The sequence below is a fragment of the Rhinolophus sinicus genome, chromosome 1 (genome assembly GCF_057876585.1).
Source record: "Rhinolophus sinicus isolate RSI-liver-muscle chromosome 1, RSI-T2T, whole genome shotgun sequence".
Classification (NCBI taxonomy): domain Eukaryota; kingdom Metazoa; phylum Chordata; class Mammalia; order Chiroptera; family Rhinolophidae; genus Rhinolophus; species Rhinolophus sinicus.
The window spans coordinates 181,394,944-181,418,492 of NC_142501.1; the positions used below are offsets into that span (position 1 = coordinate 181,394,944).

General features: G+C 33.0%; 1 protein-coding gene and 1 non-coding gene across 4 annotated transcripts in view; one reads left to right on the top strand and one right to left on the bottom strand.

Annotated features, from left to right (window-relative positions):
* Positions 1-23,549, bottom strand: part of CENPE (centromere protein E) — a 64,846-nt gene that overhangs the window by 31,657 nt on the left and 9,640 nt on the right. For 2 of the 3 annotated variants that reach the window (XM_019738884.3, XM_019738883.3), the window contains exons 10-25: positions 22,440-22,527; positions 21,920-22,049; positions 20,685-20,804; positions 19,679-19,837; positions 15,936-16,083; positions 15,189-15,277; positions 12,174-12,341; positions 8,462-8,536; positions 8,125-8,244; positions 6,733-6,855; positions 6,486-6,651; positions 5,832-5,986; positions 5,304-5,618; positions 4,920-5,192; positions 4,602-4,760; positions 1,262-1,465 (exon numbers count right to left, since the gene is read on the bottom strand). In XM_019738884.3, the coding sequence (XP_019594443.3) occupies positions 1,262-1,465; positions 4,602-4,760; positions 4,920-5,192; positions 5,304-5,618; positions 5,832-5,986; positions 6,486-6,651; positions 6,733-6,855; positions 8,125-8,244; positions 8,462-8,536; positions 12,174-12,341; positions 15,189-15,277; positions 15,936-16,083; positions 19,679-19,837; positions 20,685-20,804; positions 21,920-22,049; positions 22,440-22,527 (2,492 nt within the window). The remainder of the gene's footprint in view (positions 1-1,261; positions 1,466-4,601; positions 4,761-4,919; positions 5,193-5,303; positions 5,619-5,831; positions 5,987-6,485; positions 6,652-6,732; positions 6,856-8,124; positions 8,245-8,461; positions 8,537-12,173; positions 12,342-15,188; positions 15,278-15,935; positions 16,084-19,678; positions 19,838-20,684; positions 20,805-21,919; positions 22,050-22,439; positions 22,528-23,549) is intronic. The other variant, XM_074322870.2, reaches the window with a different exon arrangement.
* Positions 13,912-13,985, top strand: TRNAV-AAC (transfer RNA valine (anticodon AAC)). Its single transcript has one exon. It is a non-coding gene; the product is annotated as a tRNA-Val (tRNA).

Here is a 23,549-nt window from a genome sequence, read left to right on the forward strand (position 1 = left end):
TATCCTTTGCTAGATGGACTTGGGCTAATCCTAATTTAACATAAACAGTAACATTCTCAATTATTAAGACCACAAAAACATTACAAGCCAGAGGCTGAGAAGAGAATATGACTTTTGTCTGTCATATTCTTATTTACATTTAACTCTTTTGATCAAACAGACAATTCCAACAAACGTGGAAAATTACACAAAAGGTCAGGTTCTACTGTGATCCATAGTAAACTTCCCAAAATATTAATTTTGATCTACACACATTATAATGCCCCTAAATATAGAAACATAAAAAAAAGCTTTGAGAATATTGGCAAACATTAACAACAAAACTTTAAAAATGAAACTAAAAAATAACAATAGCATAAAAATAAAAGAAATATTTAGGAACAAATTTAACAAAACATGGACAAGACCAGTTCACTGAAATCTACAACTCATCACTGGAAAAACAGATAATTTATAGAAAGATAATTTATAGAAAGATACACAAAAGCACATGAAAAGATGCTCAATATCTTTAGTCGTCAGGGAAAGGCAAATTAAAACAATGAAGTACACATCTGATAGAATGGTTAAAATTAAAACCACCAATAATATGAAGAACTGGTGAGGATGTGGAGCCATTAAGAATCCTCTTTATTTCCTAGTGAAAACGTAAAATGGTACAACTACTTTGGAAATCAGTCTAGTAAATTCTGATCAAGTTAAATATACACCTCCCAGGTATTCCATTTAGATATTTACACTAGATAAATAAAAAACGTTATGTTCATAAAAAGATCTGTATAAGAATGTTCACAGCAGCTTTATTCAAAATAGCCAAATAGTGGGGATAACTCAAATTTCCATCAATAGGAGAAAAGCTAACCAAATTGTGCCTATTCATACAATGGAACACTGCCCAGTAATAAAAAGGGAGTGTAGAAAGAAGACACAAAAGAATACATGCTACATGATGCTGTTTGTATGCGGTTCTAAAAGAGACAAAGAGACCTAAGGTGAAGAAACATCGGAATAGTATTTGCTGTAGAGGGTGAGGTTAGGATTGAGCGGGTCCAAGGCTTGAGGAAATTTTGGGGGTCATGGGAAAGTTCTATATCTTGACTGGGGTGGACGAAACACAAGTAGACATTTGTCAAAAGTCACCAGACTGTACACTTGCATCAGATACAGTCATTGCATATAAACTGTACGTCAATAAAGTTGTAAAAATCTAAAACATACAAAGACAAAATCATATTGCCAAGTATACAGTGCTAAATCCTACCATTTCAATATTTTCCCTTAGGTCAGTCTTCAATTGCTCCTTTTCTGCTGTAATACTCTCTAACATTTGTTGTAGTTCATTTTTCTCCTGTATTAAAGAAAATATCTTTCTTTGTTGCTCAATTAGCTCATTATCCTCACCATCTGCAATCGGTGCTTGAGTTATTTTGGCTTCCGAATTCTGCTTTTTATCTATGCCAACCATCTAAAATATAAATGCATTAAAGAAGAATTTCTCAGTTAATAAGAATTTTAATAATTATAAAAGCGGCCAACATTTATATTACTTATGTACCCGGCACTATTTTCATATATTGACATATTTGATCTTTGCTATAACCTTATGAGGTAGGTTCTGTTATTATACCCATTTAACAGGTGAGGAAACTGAATCCCAGACAGAATAGGTCACTTATAGAGGTGGAGCCAGGTTTTGAACACAAGTGTCTGTGCTCTTGTGCCTGTTTACTGATAAGAACTATCTGGACAGCATCTGATAATTAATACTTATCTTCAGGTATGATGGGTTAACCTGACTTGATGAAGGAGTAACCCACCATAAACTCTATATTTTCTTTCCTTCAAAAGCTGGAAATCATTCCCTACCCTCTATTCCCAACAAATCTTTACTTTTAGAGGCAGTTATACTACAAAAGGCTGGAGTTTTATTATGTACAGAAGGCAAAATGATTTTGATAGAAACCGATCTCATATAACAGCATAATTCACATTTTCTTAATAGTTATTTTACTTATACTGCTTAAGAAAATCATGTTATATAAATTCATTTACCCATAAATAAGTCTTAACAAAAGGAAACCTAATATGTGGACTCCTTGGTAAAGAGAGACAATGACTGACATAATTGATGGTACGAAATTAGGGTATCACTCTATAACTTTATACTAGCCCAGTAAATACATTCAGCGCCATGTTGGCCACATATGTTTTAAAAAGTTTTTACAATAATCTATAATTACGTTAGAAAAAATTTGAAAAATAAAGAGAAAACTACCACCCAATGTCATCAATTTTACACAACCATTCTTAGAATTCCACAGTATTTCCTTTCACAGTTTTTTCCATTAAATTTTTTAAACATAGCAATTATAATGAATTTACATATATAGAGTTCTTCAAATTATAATTTTTAGTAGTTGCTTTGTTCTCTAGAGTGGATATGGACAAACCGTACTTTATTAAGCTCCCCTCTTACTGTTGGCAATATGCACGAGCTTCTGACAATAGTATGCACTGAGCAAACTATGTGAGAAATTAAGGTGGGGAACACATAGTCTGTCAGATACTACAGTTCAGAACCTTGCCATCTCTACTGTTAAGCATAATAAAAGAATGTACACAAAGACAAGGCAGATTGAGACAAAGTATTTTGTCATGATACACAAAGTACATTTCAAAACTGAACAGAGCCTAAAAAGTATTTCAGCCACCACAGTTATGAGTAAAATAGATGTAATTATTAAAGAAAAAAGTTCTGTCCTTTATATGAGAATAAGCTTACTAATTACAAAGGTCAAAATTTCTGTTGAGACACACTAGATAAACTGCATTTCCAAAGAGACACATCAAGCAGAATTGCAAACGGTGATTCATGAGAGACCTATTAATGCAGCTCTGTGGTGGCCAGATGAACAGAGGGGTCCCTGGAAATTCCCAGACCCACTCCTTTATCTACATGGGGATTCGAGCAGGAATATGATGTGAGACCAAGCTTATCTCAGCCTTCTATCCCAGATTCCAGGACCTCTGATGAACAGAATGGCCCTGGAGAATCCCCAGTCAGACCCTTTTATTGAAATGGATGCTTCAGCATGAACTTAACACTCCAGGACCCAGCTGGTCCCAGTGAGTGTATCTCTTCCCTCACTTCTCCTCTATTGCCTCCTTCTCATGGGCCCTCTGATTGTATTGTGCACGTATTTAAAAGCAGCTATTGATTGTTGTTATCTTATTTTCAAAAATTTATTTAGAAAAACCTTCCCCTCATGAAAGTGGAAATAGGAAATTTCAAATCAAGATCAAGTGTCTCTGGCCCATGGTTGATCCAAATTATAGATAAGCTGAGAACACACGATACAGAGGAAGTGAAAATGTTTTTCTAGGAGAGAAGGACTGAAGCTTAGGGAGAGAGAAAGAGAAAGCTCCTTTTCTAAGGCAGAAATATTGTGCGCCAGTGTAAATGGGAAGAAGCAGCTCATTATATACAGTTTTAGGATATAAATGTATACAGAGACTTATTTACATTAGTTGGATCTTAATTACACTGAAGTGTGTACTTGTTTTAATTTAATAATGTATCCTAAAGATTTTTGTTTGCACATAATGTCTACTTTTTTAAAAAAATGACTGTACAAAACCCAGTTGTGTTTCTATACATTAACAATGAACAATTCAAAAAAGAAATTGAGAAAACAATTCCATTTACAATAGCATTAAAAAGAATAAACTACTAAGGAATAAACTTAACCAAGAAATCAAAGGCTTATATGCAGAAAACTACAATACATTCCTGAAATAAATTAAGGAAGATGCAAATAAATGGAAAGATATTTCATGTTCATGAATTGAAAGACTTAATATTGTTAAAATGTCAGTACCACCCAAAGCGATCTACAGATTCCTATGAAAATCGAACTGTTTTTTGTAGAAATAGAAACATCTATCCTAAAATTCATATGGAATCTTAAAGGACTCTAAATAGCAAAAACAATCTGGGAAAAGAACAACATTGGCGGTCTTAGACATCCTGATTTCAAAACCTACCACAGAGCCATAGTAATTAAAACAGTGCAGTATTGGCATAAAAACAGACATATAGATAATGGAATAGAACAGAGCACCCAGAAATAAACCTTTGCATATATGGTCAACTGATCTTAGATGAGGATGCCAAACCACTCAATGGGGAAAAGACAGTTTTTTCAACAAATGATGTTGGTAAATCTGGATATCCACATGCAAAAGAATGAAGTTGGGCCCTTACATTACATCATATACAAAGATCAACTCAAAATGGATCAAGAACCTAAATATTAAGAGCTAAAACTATAAAACTCTAAGAAGGAAACATGGGGAAAAGCTTTGTGACACGGGTCTTGGCAATGATTTCTTGGATGTGATACCAGAAGCACAGGCAACAAAAGTAAATACAGATAAATTGAACTAAACCAAAAGTAAAAATATCTGTGCATCAAAGGACACAGAGTGAAAAAGCAACCATGGAATGAGAGAAAATATCTGCAAATCTACAACTGTTAAAGGGTTAATATCCAGAATACACAAAGAACTACTATAACTTAACAACAAAAAACCCTCTTTACCTTTTCCTGAAATTCATCCTTAGTTTCTCCTATGTTTTCCTCTACACGTAAACTCTTGGAAGTTTCCTCAGAAATTTTCCTTTTCAGCGTGTTAATAGTTTCTTGGTGTTGCTTCAAAGATTCGAGAGCATTTCGTAATTGTTCTTGGGTGTCTATATTCTTTGGCAGAGAAATACAAAACCATTTCCATTAGAATAAGGTAAAAAACAATGAAAATAATCGTATAGTTTCTACTTGATCATAAATAATAAATGATGGCTCTTGTAATGTGTTTAAAGAGGCTCTGAGTTTTCAAAGTTTAATCAGTCAAAACCTTACCATGTTTACAGTATCCTGAATGTCACTTTTGAGTTGGTTTCTCTCAATCTGCAGGCTCTCTTGGAGTTGTTTTAGATCATCCTTTTCTTGGATTAAGGTTCTTACTTCTTCTAAGGTTTGTTGAAGCTTCTCAGTAACCAATGTTTTCTCTCTTTCTACAGTTTGCAGCCTAGAGTCTCTATTTTCTAATTGTTCCTTCAGCTCTTCCACTTCATTTAACCTTTCTTGATTCTCAGTGGTTTTCTGCTGAAGTTCCTGAGTTTTGTGAGAAAGCTTGAAAATAAGAAACAGTAAATGTGAAAAGCAGAACATTCTATGGCATATATATGGAAGCCAAACCCCAGAAACTAAAGATCATTTCCCTAGAGAGCATCTTGTACCAACCTCTGTTGTTAAGGCATCCAAACTTAAACCAAGTTTTTGAGCTTCTTTAGAGAGATTTTCTATTTCCTGGTTTAGTCTTGCATTCTCCTCAAGGACCGTGTTATACCTTTCCTCAAATTCAGTATGATGATTTTTAAAATCTTGGAATTCTTTATCAGTGCTTTTATAATTCAACTGGGTAGTTGCTAGGTCATATTTAGTTTTCTCAATTTCTTCAAGTAAATCTTGAATGCTACTCTCTTTATGAACTACTTCAGAAAATAATTTGTCTTTTTCTGATGTTATTAGATATAGCTCTTCAGATTTATCATTTATCTATGGAAAAAAATAAAACAGCTTTATTAGTAATATGTGATCTACTTAAGCAGTTTTCAGGAAAAAAACTTTCTCTGCAAAAAAACAAGACTTTGAAATTAAGCAAAGATTTGACTAAGGAAAGGCAATACAATTATTGTTACATCTCTATAACAATATATTATCCTGTTTAACTTTACCTTCAGAATAAGTTATTTGCTTAAAAATGTTTACCTCTTTCTTTAGCATTTCTATTTCTGAGGGTAAAGATTTCAATTCAGAGAGCAAATTAACTTCTTTATGCAAAGCTTCATTTACTTCAATTTCTTTATTTAGTTCTTTCTGGAGGTCTGTAATCTTTCTTTCCAATTCCAAATTACAGAGTAAATCTAGGAAATTTTTGGTAAATTAAATAAAACAGCACGTAGATATTGGATTAATCTAAATTGCATACATAGATTTTTAATCAGATTATATAAAATGTATTTTTAAAAAGAGCCAGTATTGGTAAACAGCTAATCTAATTGTTAATACATAGTTTTTTAAAACATAAGTTTCAGGTATACAACATTATAATTTGATATCTGTATACACTACAAAGTGATCACCCCCCAAGTTTAGTTTTCCATGCCATACATGTTAATAGTTCTTGAATCACCTTTTTCAAGGTCAGGCGCATTTTATTTGAGAAATAATTTTTAAACCCTTATAATTTGAAGTCCACGGAAACGTAAATACTGATACAAATGATATTTAAAGTTAAGATTAAGCTACCAGAAAAATCAGAGAATGTATTTTTAATCACCAGAATATAGTTGCAAAATCCTTTAGGTACATTTCTACAGAAAGTAAGATTTACAAATAGGTAAGTCTGAAATTAAAAAATACCTTTTGGAACTTTGCCATCTAAAAGGGAGGTGAGTTTTGTTATTTCATTGAAGGAAGATTGTAATTCTTTCATCAGATCAACTTTCATTTTCTCTTTTGCGTCCAACTGGCTTTTATATAACTGATTATCATTTTCCATTTGCTTGCATATACTTGTAAGTTCTTTCTATTGAGAGAAACATTGCAGTCACAAAAATATACTGATCATTACAACTGCTTTATTATAAATATTACAAAAATCACTTACCATTTTCTCTTTCAGCTCCAGATTTTCACTTCTAAGAAAGGCTGATTCTCTCTTGGAATCAAGGGCTACAGTTTCAGCATCAACCAGAGTCTGTTTCATTTGTTTTAGGTCTGTAGTGTTCTCCTATACACAAGACAAAAAGGATTTAGTGAAATCTAACTTTCCTCGAGTTGGAAAAGATTAACACATTGTTGCTCAGCTAGCCTGCTAAATGTTCCTATGTATATTTATTTTAAGTTATTCTCCCCAAAACACGACAGGCAAGTAGTTAATAGTTAAAATTAAGGCTATTACGTCACAAATTGAAAAGAAAAACAAACAATCCAATAGAAAAATAGAGAAAAGACATGAATAGGCAATTCAGAGAACAGCAAATGCAAAAGACCAATAAATATATGAAAAAAATCAGTCTCCTTTTTAAAGAGAAGTGGCATTTTAACACGATTTTAGCTTACATGAATTCAACCATATGTCCTTGGTAAAATATTAATGCATGAATGAATAAATAAATGAATGAATGACATGAATAAAGAGTAATATACAAACAATAATTTTTAAAAATAACCATTTTTGAACTTATCAATAGATACTCCAGAATTACATAAAAGTGCCTTTCTTACCCACAGCCTCAGAACAATGAGAATACTTTTAAAAGAATCACTTGTCATTAATACAGGTAATAAGAAGTACTCTGAAAAACTCAAATGAAAACAAAAGAACAACAGAGACTAATATTAAAAAAATTCAAGCTGGAAATTGTTGTCTTTTTAAAAAGGGTATTAAAAACTACAATCAAACTGACACTTTCTTGAAGTAATCAGGTAGACTGACACAAATAAAAAAAAAATCAACAATTTCACTATGAGATTCAATGCTATTTAATGACATCATTTTATACCAACTAAGTCATTAGTTTCTGAAAAAAATATTCACCAAACTGTTAAAATAGTGAAATTATGAGAATGCACTAATATCATTAATGACATTTATAAAATCATGCTCAAATATGTATGATGTCTTATAATTCTAGATTTTATCTAGATATTATCAATAACACAAGTGCTCACCTGATACTATTCACCTGTGTCTGCATTTGTATAAAACAATTGAAAAAAATATAACATTTTTTGAATTACTAATTTTTAATGGAAATTCATCCCTAACTTATTTATATTCACTCAGAAGATAAAATCCTCAACTCTCTATGAATGATTCTTTATTGGTAAAATGGCAATAATCCTAATATAGTCCCTCTCTCATAGAGTCATTGATAAGATTAAATGCTATATGTAAAAAAATTAGGACAATATATATACTGCATTTGCTATGAGGATGAGGATGACGGTATACTATAAACAACATGATTCATAAGAAAATAAACCTGATTTTTACCGATGAGTATGACAAGTCCATTTTCATACTTTCTGACTTCTGAGAGTCTATGTATTTCTCTAGCTCCTTAATCTGTTCTTCCTTTTCTCTAAGCAGATCTACTTTGGAACTTAGTTCATTCTAAAAGAATCAAAGGAGAGTAAAACATAATTTAATTTCAATTCTAAGGGAGTAAAAAGAAATATTTAACAGTTTAAGTTGGTAGCTAGTAAAATTCAAATGGTTGGCGTTTAAAAAAATCGAATTCCTTTTATTTTTGAAATCATGTTCAATTCATATGATTTATATTTTATAGTTCTAGTTCCTTATCAGTAGAAATACCAACATAAATGCTCACCTCAAGATCTTGATTATACACTTCTGCATGCTTAACTAAATTCTTTAAGTTCGAAATTTCATGAATTAGTTGCATCTGTAAGAGCATGTGAACAGGCAACAGAGCAAACCAATAGTTAATAAAGCAAAAAAAAAAAAAAAAAAAAGTATTGAATCACCCAATACAGTAAAAAGGGACTGAGAGATCAATTATTCAAGCTACTATAACAGAGCACCTCATTATTTAAAAGTATAAGAAAACCCCAAAACCAAACATAATCAACCAAACAAAAAAATCCCCAACCCCACAAAACATGCAAATAAGAAAAAAACCTCAGCATGACCCAGAAAACAGTTATGTCATCTGTTAATAAAGCTACAAAAACATAAAAAGCAAATTAGCATGCATCATTTTGGAGGAGATAAAGTGGTACTCAAGCTTATAAAAAAACGCATACTTTTAATAGAGTTTTCTTCCCGTAAATTATCTATGTGGCTTTACAGTGGCATATTTTTTAATGAGTTGTGATTTGGAATTTAGGTTTAGATTAGGGTAGTTACATTGTGTCTTTACAATATTACTGTTCACCAAAGCTACAGAGATATGTACAGGATTACCAACTATTACACCTTGTTGGTTTATTTTATAGGAATGTTGGAAAGATGTTATTGTTTCATATTGTTAAACTGTCTAAAAGTATAAAGAATACTTGTAAAGATACAAGTATTTCTAATAAAGTTTTCTTTCTAACAAAATATATGTAGCATTAAATATTTGGGTACCAGCAAGTTTTGTGTTCAAAACAAATAAACTACAATTTACCAAAGATAAACATATTTTCCCTTAGAATTAATCTTTATAATCAGATGAGTCCTTAAAGAGTAAAAGCAAATTCCAGCAGAATGTAAGGGACTTACAAAAATAGCATCTTATTTAAATAATATTTTCTGGATGTTTAATTCCATACTAACTAGTCTTAGATTTCAGACTAGTGCTTATTTTAGGTCAGAGTCATTCAATAGAAACATAACGTGAGCAAAATCTGTATTCAAAATTTTCTAGTAGCCACATTAAAAAAAGTAAAAAGAAACAGGTAGAATTAATTTTAATAGTTTATCTAACTTATGCAAAATATTATTTCTTCATGTAATCAATATTAAAAATTATTAAAATATTTGACTTTTGTTTTTACTTGAGTCAATTCAGATCGTCGCTATTTCAAGTGCTCAGTTGTGATTAGTGGCTACCCGATCGTTCAGCAAAGTTTTAGACATTTGTATTGGTTATAATTTAAATTGATTATAATTTAAATTAGCACTATCGTTTATCTTTTCTTCCGTTTCTAACCTTTGTGCAAGAAAACTAACTGCCAGTTTCTAACTCTTGTGCAAGAACAGCACATTTATTATACCAATAAGGAAGAACTAAATAATCAATCTTAATTTTTGAAAAATTTTAGAAAGAAAAATTCTCCAACTTTCCATTTGAAACAGCACTTTGTTGCGCGTACTGGAAACAGGAAAAGATTAAGTAACTTCTGTAAACATCCGAGTGTAACCTTCCAATGATGTATTGTTTAAGATGCTCAGCACAAAGAGAAAGTATATAATATGATCAAAAGTTAACCCATAACTGCATAAGAAAATATTGTAGATTTCAACCATAATTTGCAGCAGGTGAAATATTTAACTTAAGACAAAATTCTGCAAGTTGTGAAAATAATAAAATTAAATACATCATGTTACAGTAGGTAGAGTTTTGAAATTTTTCTTATTCTCTGAGCATGATACTTAAATTGTTTATTCTTCCCTCCAAAATTACTGTTACTATGTTACTATATTACTATGTTCCCACTTGAAAATTATCCACAACTTTGGTGATTTTTGATGAAATCCTTAGGCAAACTAGGGCACATGTCCTAAGGCCATAATTTGCTTTCATTCCTTTTTTGTTAATCTTTTCCCCAAAGTGTATGTTTTGGAACATATTTTACTGTATGCACATAGACTTATGTTTTTAGTTTAACATGGAATGGATATTATAAAACTGTCTTTGAATAGAGTAAGTTTTATTACTTAACACGTTGCGTACCGCGGGGTTTAAATCCCTCGTGAAGATTCTCGTGATCCGTACGCAACGTGTTAATCTTTTAGGTTACCTTACAGAACCGAGAATTTCAATTTGTGTTCAAGTAAAACTGAATAGTATTATTTTCCCCCTTGATTGTGGTTAAAAAGGAAACAAAAAATAGGGATGTGATATTCAAGTCATATATTCTGTGTTATTTTGTAATCTTTTTGCATATGACTAAATTCAGTGAGCTTGTTTTTATTATTAATTAAATACATAAGTGATGTAAGAAAAAATTAGAGAAATTATTGTAACATATATGCCCACAGTTAATTTCATGTCATATTATTTATAACAAGAAATATACAAAAAAATTAGATGAAATTTTGGAGTTAGAAAGGACCTTGGCAAGCACCTGATCTAATCTCAAGAGTGAAGACATACAGGAAGTAGACCTTGACTTTCTCAAGACCTTGCCAATAACACACACCAGGCTTGAATCTGTAGTGAGCTAGTCAGCAGCAAAACTGGGGATTAAATCCAGAGTTTGGCTCCGGAGACCATGACACTAGGCTACTCCCTTTCAATAAAACCCAGTTTTACTGCCCGAAGTCCCATATTTTTTTCATGATATTTTGCATTTGGTTAATATGCAAATTTTAAAACAAGTTAAATGAAACTCTGGAAAACTTACAGACTTTTGCTTCTCAGGCTGTAATACCTGTGAAATGTAGGAGTTACTTTAATTTGTAGGTAGAATGGAAATAATAGTGTTGGTACAGAACTCTTTTTTCCTTTTAAAAAGGAAAAGAGGGTGAGAAACTAAACAATGATTCTGAGGAAAAAGGATCCTGTCCCTTTGGGCTATCCGTATAGAAATCTGAGAAGTATCTGTAAATTAACTCATACTTTAACTATACCAAAACACTGGCTCTTATTTTTGGGGGGCTTTATGGATCATTTTACAAGTCTGATACCAGTTATGGATTCTTGTTCCAGAAAAATGAATACACATTCAAAAATTCTGCAAAAAAAAATCATAGTGTCTGTGAACTCTATGTTAAGGACTCTCTGCATTAAGAAATTTCTTGAATCTTTTGGACAATGAGTCCCCAAAGTCTCATGGTCTCTAGATTATGTTCTCTTAACATGTAGCCCAATATATACTTTGAAAATGTAAGTGATCTGTCTCATTTCTAAAAATTTCATTAAAAGTATTTAGTATTAGTTATACTAATTTTCACAGTAATTCTCTTATATGGAAAAAGGTGCAAAATTAGCTTCCCCAGCTATTCTAATAATGTTCTATTAGGAATATATTTTCTAAAGAAAACAAAATCCATTAATATGCAGTATCCATACATAAAACATTCAGTTGGATGTTAAAATTTCTTCAACACAAATCCATCAATAGGCAGATTCACTAACCTTCCCAAAGATGTTTTTAATCCCTTCTTCCTTTTGTGCATAAGCACAAGTGAAACAAATGATTTAACTATTTTAAAGATAATATAAATGAATTATTTCTTAAATTCTCTAAACTGTGTATACATATGGAAAATAGTTGGATCCTCAATTTCAACCTTACAAATAAGTATCTATAGGAGAATGGTACTTCTTACAAAACTGTTGTTCTACTTTAGTTTCACATTTCCATCTTTACCTCTTGATCTTTTTCTGCTCTTCTTTCTAGTGCCTCAAATTCATCCAAATCATTTTTTTCTTTTAATTTTATTTCCATTTCTTCATTCTCTCTTCGTAGTTTTTCATAGTCTAATACCAGATTATCGTAGTTAGCACGAAGTGAATTCAACTCACTTTCTAAGTTTTCCTATTGTAAACAAAACCAGATTATTTAAGTTAGAGAGAATTCAAATGATACACTCTTTTTTTCCTTAACTGAAATTTGGGTTAGTCAAATAATTAATTTAACCTTGAATCATTTGTTGGTTTAGGCCACTTTCTTTTTCAATATCACCCTCGTAGTCTAGTTTGATCCATAGTAAAATAAAGCGTTTGCATTTTGGTAAACTAGCTAACTTAGAATAGAAGTAGACTATTATGAAAGGGGTAGAATTAAAAAAAAAAAAAAATCATATAAACAAATGATCCGCCTATGCCTGACTGGAAAAGCTTAGTCAGCAATAGGATTTAGAGTGCATAATGGGAAGTCCGTTTTACCACCGGTCCTTAAGCTCCTCAGTAATGAAGCTAATAATTTACTTCACTTGTCTGACCCCTGTTTTAGTTCTCAGAAGGCTCTGAATTTAGGAAGTAAAACAGAGGTATCATTTATTGATCTCTAAAATACTAATGGCTGCTAGATTTTATCATACTCAACAGAGACCTGTTTCTGTTTTTTACACTGTTATGAGAAAGAGATAAACCAAGTTAAAAACAACAACAAAAAACCCCAAACAAAAACTAAACTAATACTGGGGATTTTCCCAAAACAACAAACTTCTAGAGTATGTTTTAGGGACACAAAAGCACTTTACCTATAATGCTTAACTAATTAGAACTAACTATAGTGGTTAATAATTCCTCCAAATCGCTGCAATTTTATTCCAAAATTAAAATAAAGCTTTCTTTAACAATTACATATATAAAACTATACGTATTACTTTGAACATTAGCAGCCTAGAAAGTAAACATGGAATCTAATTTACTAAGGAATTCACTACAGAATTCCTTATTTCTAAAGTTGTGGTTTTTATTTACATTTCTCTGATGATTAGTGAGGTTGAGCATCTTTTCATATGTCTATTGATCATCTGTATGTCCTCTTTGGAAAAATGCTTCTTCATGTCCTCTGCCCAGTTTTTTAATTGGGTTGTTTGCTTTTTTGGTAATTGTATGAGTTTTTTATAAATTTTGGATATTAACCCCTTATCAGATATATCACTGGCAAGTATCTTCTCCCATTCAGTAGGATGTCTTTTTGTTTTGTTGATGGTTTCCTTTGCTGTGAAAAAACTTTTTAGTTTGATGTAGAGGACATACAGATGACCAACAGACATATGAAAAGATACTCAACATCACTGATCATCAGAGAAATGCAAATTAAAACCACAATGAGATAACACCTCACACCTGTAAGAAAGGCTATCATTAATAAATCAACAATGGCTATCATTAATAAGTCAACAAACAACAAGGATATGGCAAGGATGTGGAGAAAATGGAACCCTCGTGCACTGATGCGATTGCAAATTGGTGCAGCCACTATGGAAAACAGTATGGAGGTTCCTCAAAAAATTAAAAATAGAACTACCTTATGACTCAGCAATTCCACTCCTGAGTATTTATGCAAAGAAATCTAAAACACTAATTCAAAAAAATATGTGCACTCCTTTTATGGCAGCACTATTCACAATAGCCAAGATATGGAAAACAGGGGTGGCCAGTTAGCTCAGTTGGTTAGAGCGTGGTGCTAACACCACCAAGGTTGCTGGTTCGATCCCAGCATGGGCCACTGGGAGCTGCGCCCTCCTTAAAAAAAAAAAAAAAAAGATGGAAAACAACCAAAATGCCCACCCAAAGATGACTGGATAAAGAAATTGTGGTGCATTTATACAACAGAGTATTATTCTGCCATAAAAAACAATAAAATCTTACCATTTGCAACATGGATGGACCTAGAAGATAGTATACTAAATGAAATAAGTCAGACTGAGAAAGACAATTACCATATGATCTCACTTATATGTGGAATCTAAAGAACAGAATAAACGAGCAAACAAAACAGACACAGAGAAAAAAAACTGATGGTTGCTAGAGGGAGAGGGTTTGGGATATGGGGGAGAAAGTGAAGGGATTAGAAGGTACAAATTGGTAGTCGCAAAATAGTCATGGGGATGTGAAATACAGTGTGGGGAATACAAACAATAATGTTGTAAAGATCATGTAGGGCGCCAGATGGGCACTGGACTTATCAGGGGGATCACTTCATAGATTGTGTAGCTGCCTGACCACTTCGCTGTACACCTGAAGCTGATGTAGAATAATACTGAATGTTAACTATAATTAAATATATAGTATGTATGCAAATAGTCATGGGATATAAAGTACAGCATAGGGAACACAGTCAATGGTATTGTAACAGCTACATAAGATGTCAGAGGGGCAGTAGATTTGGGGGGTGTTATCAGTTTGTGAGGTGTGTAAATGTCTAATCATTACATTGTTTTGTACACATGAAACTAATATAAAAAAAGAAATATAAATATATTTAAAAATAAAAAAAAAATAAAAAAAATAAAGTTGTGATAAGACCATATACATTTACTTTATTTTCCATTATTATTTGGCAATTTTACCCCTTTCTGATGTATAATTCTACTATATGCCTGAGACTGTTGACACTTTTAATATCAGCCTTTTTTACCCTTAGGATATTGCCCAAGGCAAAATAAAAAGAAAAATCATAGATTCCAAGATCTGTTGATAAGAACCAGATGCAAACGTTTAGCTATCACCATACACCTGTTTTATAAAGTTTTTAGCTTCCCTCTGATGGCACAGTTGTCAACTGAGAGTGTAACCAGTGGGGGAAGCCTTAATTAGAACCAAACTGTTACTGAAATTAAGCAAGAGGTAGTAATGTGCTACAACAATAGTAAAGACCAATAACAAATAAATTTTTAAAAGAGTAAAAGGATAATGTTCTGTAAGTTACCTGACTTAGTAGCTTTGTTGCTGGATTCCACTCTATCTCAGTTAATGTATCAAGAGTGTTACTGAAAACATCAGCCTCTGAACAGACAGCTGTAATTCAGGAGGAAAGAAATTTATTCATAAACATGTTAAGTTTCCTAAAACTCAAATTAAAGATTATTTTAAAAATTCTGATCAGTGGTAATAAGCTCAAATTGGCTAATATGTGCTCACAGTACAATTGCCAAGAGTACATTAACAGATGTGATCACTTATTGTGTAAATTAAGATCACTGGCTAGAGCAAGTGATAAACTATAGGATCCTTAATACAACATAGGTAAAAAGGACAAACTCTGAATTTGAGATTTGGTCAATGTAAGTTTTAAAATGCACCTAAAAAAATCTTAAAATGTTATTAGAGACATAATTTTGAAATATTTTCCTATAAATGCTATCCTTTCAAGATTAGCAAAGTTTAAGGTAGATGATATATGGATACTAATTTAATTGGATAATGATTAGAACAAAAATAAATAATAAAAATATGTCTTAAGTGTTTTAATGACAGTGCATTATTCTTAAGAGATCTGCAAATAGAAAACTTCATGAACTTTCCTAAATTATTTATTTTTATCATTACCTCCATTGTAATTACATCTAAAACACACAAGTTTTATTTAAAAGTGTTTATCATATTAATGGAGTTATAAGTAGTCACCCTTTGCAGAGCTGCTTTGATAATTAAAAGGAGTTGAAAAAACACTCACATTCATCAATTTCTCCTACTGAACTTACAGAAGACTTATGCTTTTTTATTGTTATATTCATTGGCATATTAAATTCATTTACATAGCTTGACTCCTTCATTTTGTTAATTTTGCCAGGGCACCAAGTGACTCTTCGTTTTATTTTAGCCTAAAGAGGAAAAAAAATCAAAATGACCTGACCCAGATCTGAGCTCAAACATAATAAAAACAAGGGAACTAGTTTTCATTTTAAAAAATAATTGACTTGGTAGAATTCTTATTAAGCCTAGCTTAATATCTTATCAGTGTAAGGACAAACTGAGATTAGAAAAAAACATACTTCAACTTTTCAAATCAGTGTTTAACCCCCTAATAAACCTGATAAGACTATTTAAATTTCACTGTTTATTTGAATCTTTACGTACAAGCTTTTCTAGGACTTAATTGAAAGAAATCGGTTAACTCACAATCCTTATCGTAATCTGCTGTTATAAAGAAGGCACAGCTGCTGCCGCCTCCACCACAGTTACCAAAAGCACTTTCGGGTACGCCCCCACTTTAATGGGAAGGAACACACAGGTAGCTCATGTGAATTTCCTTCAGCAGGTACATCTTGTCATGGGGCCTGCATAATGCCAATTCTCTCCTAATTTGGTGAAGCCGATGCCTCCATCAGTGCTCCTAACCTCATGCATTCCTGTCTCCCTTGGGATCTCGCTCCCTCAGGTATCTGTTCAACTTCGTCTTCACTAGGCTCCCTGCTCTCAGACTACGAATGTTCAAGTCTGTTTCCTTTTGATTGTTTTTAAAAACAAACTCTTGACTCCTTCTCTCTAATTACCGTTTTCTTTTGGTTTCTACACTGTCTTCTTCCTTATCCCTTCAGGGACTCCTCTGTTACCTGGTTCTTATCCCACTCAGCTAGCTGTCCTCACCATTCACTCCACTTTGCTGGTTTTTCTTCCTCTGCTCACCTCCTGTTTGTGTTTTTCCATATTTCACAGTTACCATTCTCCTCTTGTCCCCCTACTAGTACAACATTATCTTAGTTGACCCTCTCAACAATCCTTTATCACCACATCCATTTTATAGAAAAACTGAGGGTCCAGAGAGTTTGGAGGAGTTGTGTACAATCATACTCCCAAATAGTGGCTGAGCCCATGTCTGTCAGTTCAGAGCCTATCCACTAGCCATTCCACTGCATCACCTCTCAAGATTATCTGTACCATGCAGATATTTGTATAATGCAGATACGTATCTGTATAACTGCATGCTTTCATGAAGCCTCTACTACATAACACCTTTCTGCTTGAAATGACACCGCCTGCTTGCAAAAGCCTAGTCTTACAAATCCTTGAATCCAGTGACGTTCAGCTCAACTCCATTTGTTCCCAAACCCACTCCTGGACCTTGTGATTAATCTGAAACTTATAAACTTAAACCTCTTGCTCTAACCACAGTTCCTATCCTTCCACTGCATTGATTCAGTTAACCCCATTTTAGTTATTTGGCTTACGAGGGACCTCTATTCCCTTGATCCGCTACTTTCTTCTTGCCAGCTCCCTCCTGGTTCTCATCCCACTCATTCCATCATCTTAGATTCCATAGATGATCACTTCAATCATGTTTTTGGGTTAGCAGCCTCAACTTATTTGACCCATGCTCTGTTCCCCACACCTATTCCAACACAGTGTACACTCAGCTGTATTTCACCCCCTCCAGAGCCTTTAGCCTCCTGAACGCTGTCAGAGCCACACAGCCCAAGGACTGGCTGCCAACACCACCGGGGTCCTTAATGCTGCCTGGCCAGACTCCTCTCCCCCATGTCGGCTTTCTTTTCCATTCCTTACAAAGGCTAATCTATTTCAAACCCTTAGCACGTCTATGAACTTGTCTCTACCATCTCCCGCCATTACAGCAGAAAAATGAAACCACCTATTTCACAAAGAAAATATATGCTAATCTTATGAAAGCATTACTTATAGTGACGCCTATCCTTTCCTCTGTCCTTGTTAAAATAAAGAGGTCTTTCTCCCTCAAGGCCAGACCTTTCTGCTGTATTTAAGATCCCATCCCTTTGGGCCATCTCAGCCCAATGCAAAGTAGCTTTCACTCCCAACATAACTCAAATTGCTTTTGCAATGAGCATCTTGTTTCTAAATCCCACACAATTTTGTCTATATATCTTATGTAACTTCTCAGCAGAATGTGACACCACTACCTCTCTGAAATATCCTCTTCCTCTCGTTACCACACTCACCTGGTTTCCTTAATTCTAGGGCAATCCTGGGTTCCTTTAGGGATTCTTTTCTGCCTTTATCTACAAAGTTGTTAGGTATTTCTTGGGATTTTGCCTTTGGCCCTCTGTTCTTTTCCTTCTCAACATGCTCCCAAAGCAAGCTCATCCATTCCCAAGACTTATTTGAATCTAAAGTAGTTAATGCCAAAATGGATACCTCCATTTCATAGCTTTCACCTGATTATCATACATTTGCATTTTTAACTGTCTGACACCTTAAACTGGAGATGTCCCAAATCAATACTGAGCAGCTCCACTGCTCTTCATTCAGTATTCCTTAACTCAACAAATACTGCTACCCTCTTCCCAGGCAGCCTGGAAATGCTTGAAAGTCATTCTGGAAACCTCCTTCTTCCTTTCCCTGCCCCCCACATGTAAACAATCACAAAGTCCTGTTGAGTCTACCTCCCAAAGAGCTCTTTAATTTATCCCTGTTTTCCACCTCCAGAGCCACAGTCCTTAGAGGCCCAATCAATCTTAAGTGCACAGCTTTCTAAAATGCAATTCTGATTATGTTAACTACAGGGCTTGTCCCTGTCCTTAGCATAATGCAATGTTCAAATCTTTCATTGTGCTTTAAAATGTCCCTGCCACCAGAACATGTTAAGTCCAAGAAATATGTTTTTTTCACAACTTCTGTACATGTAGATGTCTTCCTGAACCACTCTTCCGTATACCTTCCATTGGGTTATTTCCTACTCATCACTCAGTCAAGTAGTTCTTGAGTGTCTTTGATATACCTAGTATGGTGATTTGAACATAATGTCTATTAATCATAACCTTAATAGCATACATTTATTGAGGATTTGCTATGTAGAATATTAAGCACATTCTATATTACTTCTCACATCAGTCTTAGTAGGGATCAAGCTATCTCACAGAGTAGAAAACTGCAGCTAAGTGTATTTAAGAAATTGCCCAAAGTCAAGAGTTAGGAACCGACAGAACTGGAATTTAAATCCAGGCCGTCCAGCTCCAGAGGCCCTTCTCTTAACCATGACGCCATCATACCCCCAAAATATCTGCTGGATACATAAATCCCCACTCTAGTAAAAAAGCACAAACTGGAAGCCAGAATTTTGATCACTATGTTGATTTATACTCTAGGTCAATTTTCCTGAGATTAGTATTTGTTTCTTTAAATAGAAAATATTCCCACATATTCTAGACACCTGTAGTTCCCAACCATCTAATCAATTTCATTAGAATTTAAGAAGCACATTTCAAATCAATTCCTTGACTATATTCCAGACTTCTTGAACTTGAATTTCTACCTGTGGGAATCAGGGATGGGTATTTTCAACAAACCTCTTAGGTGGTGTTGATCTTTATACATCAACACAAAAGCAGGGGGTTTGTTGAATATACTATGTCAAAAGATAAGAAACGCATAACTATAAACATAGAAGAACACCAATTCTATTCTCTATATACCAAGTTTAAGCTGTCAACTTTTAAATTGTACCTTTAATTCCTGTTGTGATGTGAGGGAAGAGGACGTTACCAGCATCCGCGTTAGGTTTTGAATTTTCTCAATCTGTACTTTTTGAAGCAAATCTTTTTCTTCCAAAAGTTGGGCCAATTGGTCTTTTTCCATTGCCTGGGCCCGAGTCTCTAAGGAAACCTACAGAATATAATATTAGGCTATATTAATGATAAATATTGCTAGGTTTTAAAACCTTGAAAGTATCTTAAAATATTAATTTTTTGTGAACCATAAAATACTAATGTTATTGAAATAAAATACCCTATCTGCAGAAAACCAATACATAGTTACTATAACAATTTCTCAAACTGATAATAAAGTAAAATATACATTTCTTCCCATGTCCATATTCTGCATGCCATGTATAAGATTATAACAATGCTGTTAAAGCAATTCTATTAATTGTCTAAAAATATATAACAGGCAGAGAAGTCAGAAAAGCAGAGACCTGAATACCTACAGCAAAGAACGAGATGTTCTTACAAGACTATCCCATATTTTAGCTCATTTTTAAAAAGATCATTAAAATGTAAGATTTTTATGAAATAGGGGACCCTGATTGTTAAAACAAATAAATTACAATAATAAGTGATTATGTTATTTCATATTTTATTAGATTGCTATTGTAGGGATAGAAAAGGAGATGACATACAACTACAAAAAGTTTTAAGTAACCATACACGGTCTCTGTTTTTAACTTCATTCCCTATTTATTTGAGACAATTTAAAAAAAGTATTTCTACTTGGCCCATTTGAAAATCTCAAATTTTGCCCTTTGGAAATGAGAAACAAAATCTAAAATAATTTCAAGAAACCAAATCTTTCAGTTTATAGTAAATTAAGCTACAACTTTTATGAGCTGATTTCTTCTTAGTTGAAAATGCAGAACTCAGGTACCCATGATTTAAGTCTCTGAGCATTTAGGCAGATTTCAATTCTATATCTGTCCCTATCCTTTACTGAAAAATGCATGGTTCATTCATACCTCCTCTAGTTGTTTCTTAAGATCCATTATTTCTTTTCTATATCGTTTCAGGAGAGCTTCATCACTCGATACCTCATTAACATAAGGAGTATTCTTCATATATTTAGCAGTGCTGGCAAACTGTAAAAAATATACAAGAGTGTTAAGTGCTCAGAATTGAAAAAATTATTTTTGTCCATAACATATAGGTTTCTTGTAATTAAGTTTTGTAAATAAAAATCAATGCTCTTCCCAGGCAGCTTAATACATTTGAACACAAAGAGCATTCTATGTTCCTGTAACAATACCTGTAACTTACCCTGGCTGTTAGTCTTCAGGACAGTCAAAGAAATATCTTAAAGACAGATACCAACACAGAAACTACAAACATTGGCTTACAAAAATCCCATCTACCCCTCAGAGTCCAGTGCAAATGCTCCCTCCACCTGAAGTATTACTTCCAGTCAAAACCATCACTCCTTTGAACTCTATCCTATGTATTAGCCACTTAACTATTAATCAAGGTAATCAGGGTGGATGACAGGTCTTATCTTCCCTATCAGACTATATAGTCTGTGCAGCCAGGGACTATTTTCTATCTTTGTTTCTCTGACAGTACGTTGATCTAGTGCTCAATACTAGCTATTTAAAGCAATGTTTCTTAAGAGTATGAGTATCAGAAGTAACTTTAAGTGGGTGTATAATGAAGGTGACTATTAAATAACACAGAATCCTTCATTGAGAAAGCTATTCTATTGATATCTCTTAGTTTGCCTTTTTTTTAAAAACAGGAAAAAATAGAAAATGCAGTCCTTAGGCTCAGAGTCAAAGCAGGCAACAATAAACTAGCAGGAATTTAAGAATTATTTTGTTAGACACATTCACAAACACACACACACAATTTCTTGGGTCACACCTTCTACTTGTTGTAAATTATACCAGTTTTTCATTTATGGGACTGATATAAAGTTTTCTTTTATAATAAATTAAGTAAAAAAGAGTGAGCTATTTCAAGAAAAATATCAAGTCAATTTCAGTAAAAGGGTTGGATGTGGCAAAAATTGTGGAGATGGGATATGAATGCTTAAGTTTGGGACAATTAAAAAATGTTATTTACTAGACAACACATTAATTTTATTTTAACAGGTATGTTATGCAAACTAAAAAAAAAACCCTACAACTTAGGTTAAGTAGGTATATTTTTATTCTAGATGATTCCCCCCCATAATCAGTTGAGAAAAAAAAATCAAACTCACCTGGAGAGTACTAAGGGTTTCATCAAAATACACAGGAGTAATTGTGCAGATAATACGCGTTTTGGCATTTCCTCCCAAGGAATTCTGGAGAATTCGTGTTAATTTGCTATCTCGATAATTTATGAAACCTCTTAGTGAGAAATGAGTTTGGGAAGAAAAAGAGTAAGAATTTTTATGTAACAAAAATGGTTTATTTTTAATGCAGAATCTTAAATTAGCTACAGTTCTAAAAATTAATTCTTTACAGGTTACAGGAGGCAGATAAAAACTACTAAGTAAAAAGTATTTAAAATAAGGAAGTAAATTTAGTCATGGTCATATGGGTAAGAAGCCATGCATGCTCTCAAAATCATTATAGCTTTTATATACATACATACATATATATATATATATATATATATATATATATATATATATATATATGAAATCAGTACATTTATTTTTCATTGAACTATTACAATTTTCAACCTAATGAAAAATGTAAGCCTTAATAGGTAAATGTACAATAGAATAAACTCACCCAACTTGTCCATCACTAAGTTTCTTGATCACTTGTCCCAAAATAAATAAGCTTCGATTTATATTACAGCCTTCTTTGAGTCGCACACCTACATTTATTAAACAAATATGAAAACTAAAATTGATCTCTGTACTAGATTATGAACTTGCTTACCAGTAAGTTGAAGAGAAATTAGAAATTAAAGAGTCAGATGCTAAAGTCTATGCTTTGGATTAGATCTGAGCCCACATTTAATATCCACCTATAAAATGAATCAGAAAAGTCATTACCTGAGAGAAATAGCAAAAGGAAAAAGATGACCAAGAAAAGAAGCAAAGGGAGGAAAAGCCCATTTCCTAAGAGTCTCTCTAACTCCTCAGTTCAAATCTATTTTTTTCCAAATATCCAAAAATAAGCAACTACAGACTTACAACCAAATTAGTTCCTATAGGTTTACAATAAAAAAAGTTCTCATTTTTAAATTGTTAATATGCTCACATGGCTCAAATATCAAAGAAAGAAAAAGGACACTGAAAAAGCTCTCGCTTTTTTATGCTTTATTCAACCAATTCCTGATCCTGTACCAGGAAAACTTCTATTAGTTTATTCTTCTAGAGATTTTTAGAAATACAAGTCCATATATATTCATTTCTCCCCTCTCTTTTTTACACAAACAGTAGCATATTAAAAACCCACTCTCATGCACTGCTTTTTTTCACTTGGCAATATATCACATCAGTAAATATTGATCTTTTTCATTCTTTTTAATAGCACAGAATTTCATTGTATGAATGCATCAGAGTTAATTTACTTAGCATCCTGTTGAGGGACATAAAGGTTTTCTACCACATATATAAAAAATACGCAACAAGTAATTTTGAACAGCTGTTATTTCACAGGTGCATTATTCTACTGCTGTTAATATTGCTTCTTAATAAGCTAGCCTAAAACAACATGCATTTAGTTCATGTTCATAGGTCTGAGGAGCTACTGGCTTGGTGGATACAGACCACACTCAGCTGAGCGTCTATGTCATTGTAGGAAATTAACACAGAAAGGCGTGATATCTTTCTGAATTTGAACCTGCCTATCTAAGTATATTTTTCCATTTGTTTCAGTATTTGGTTGTCC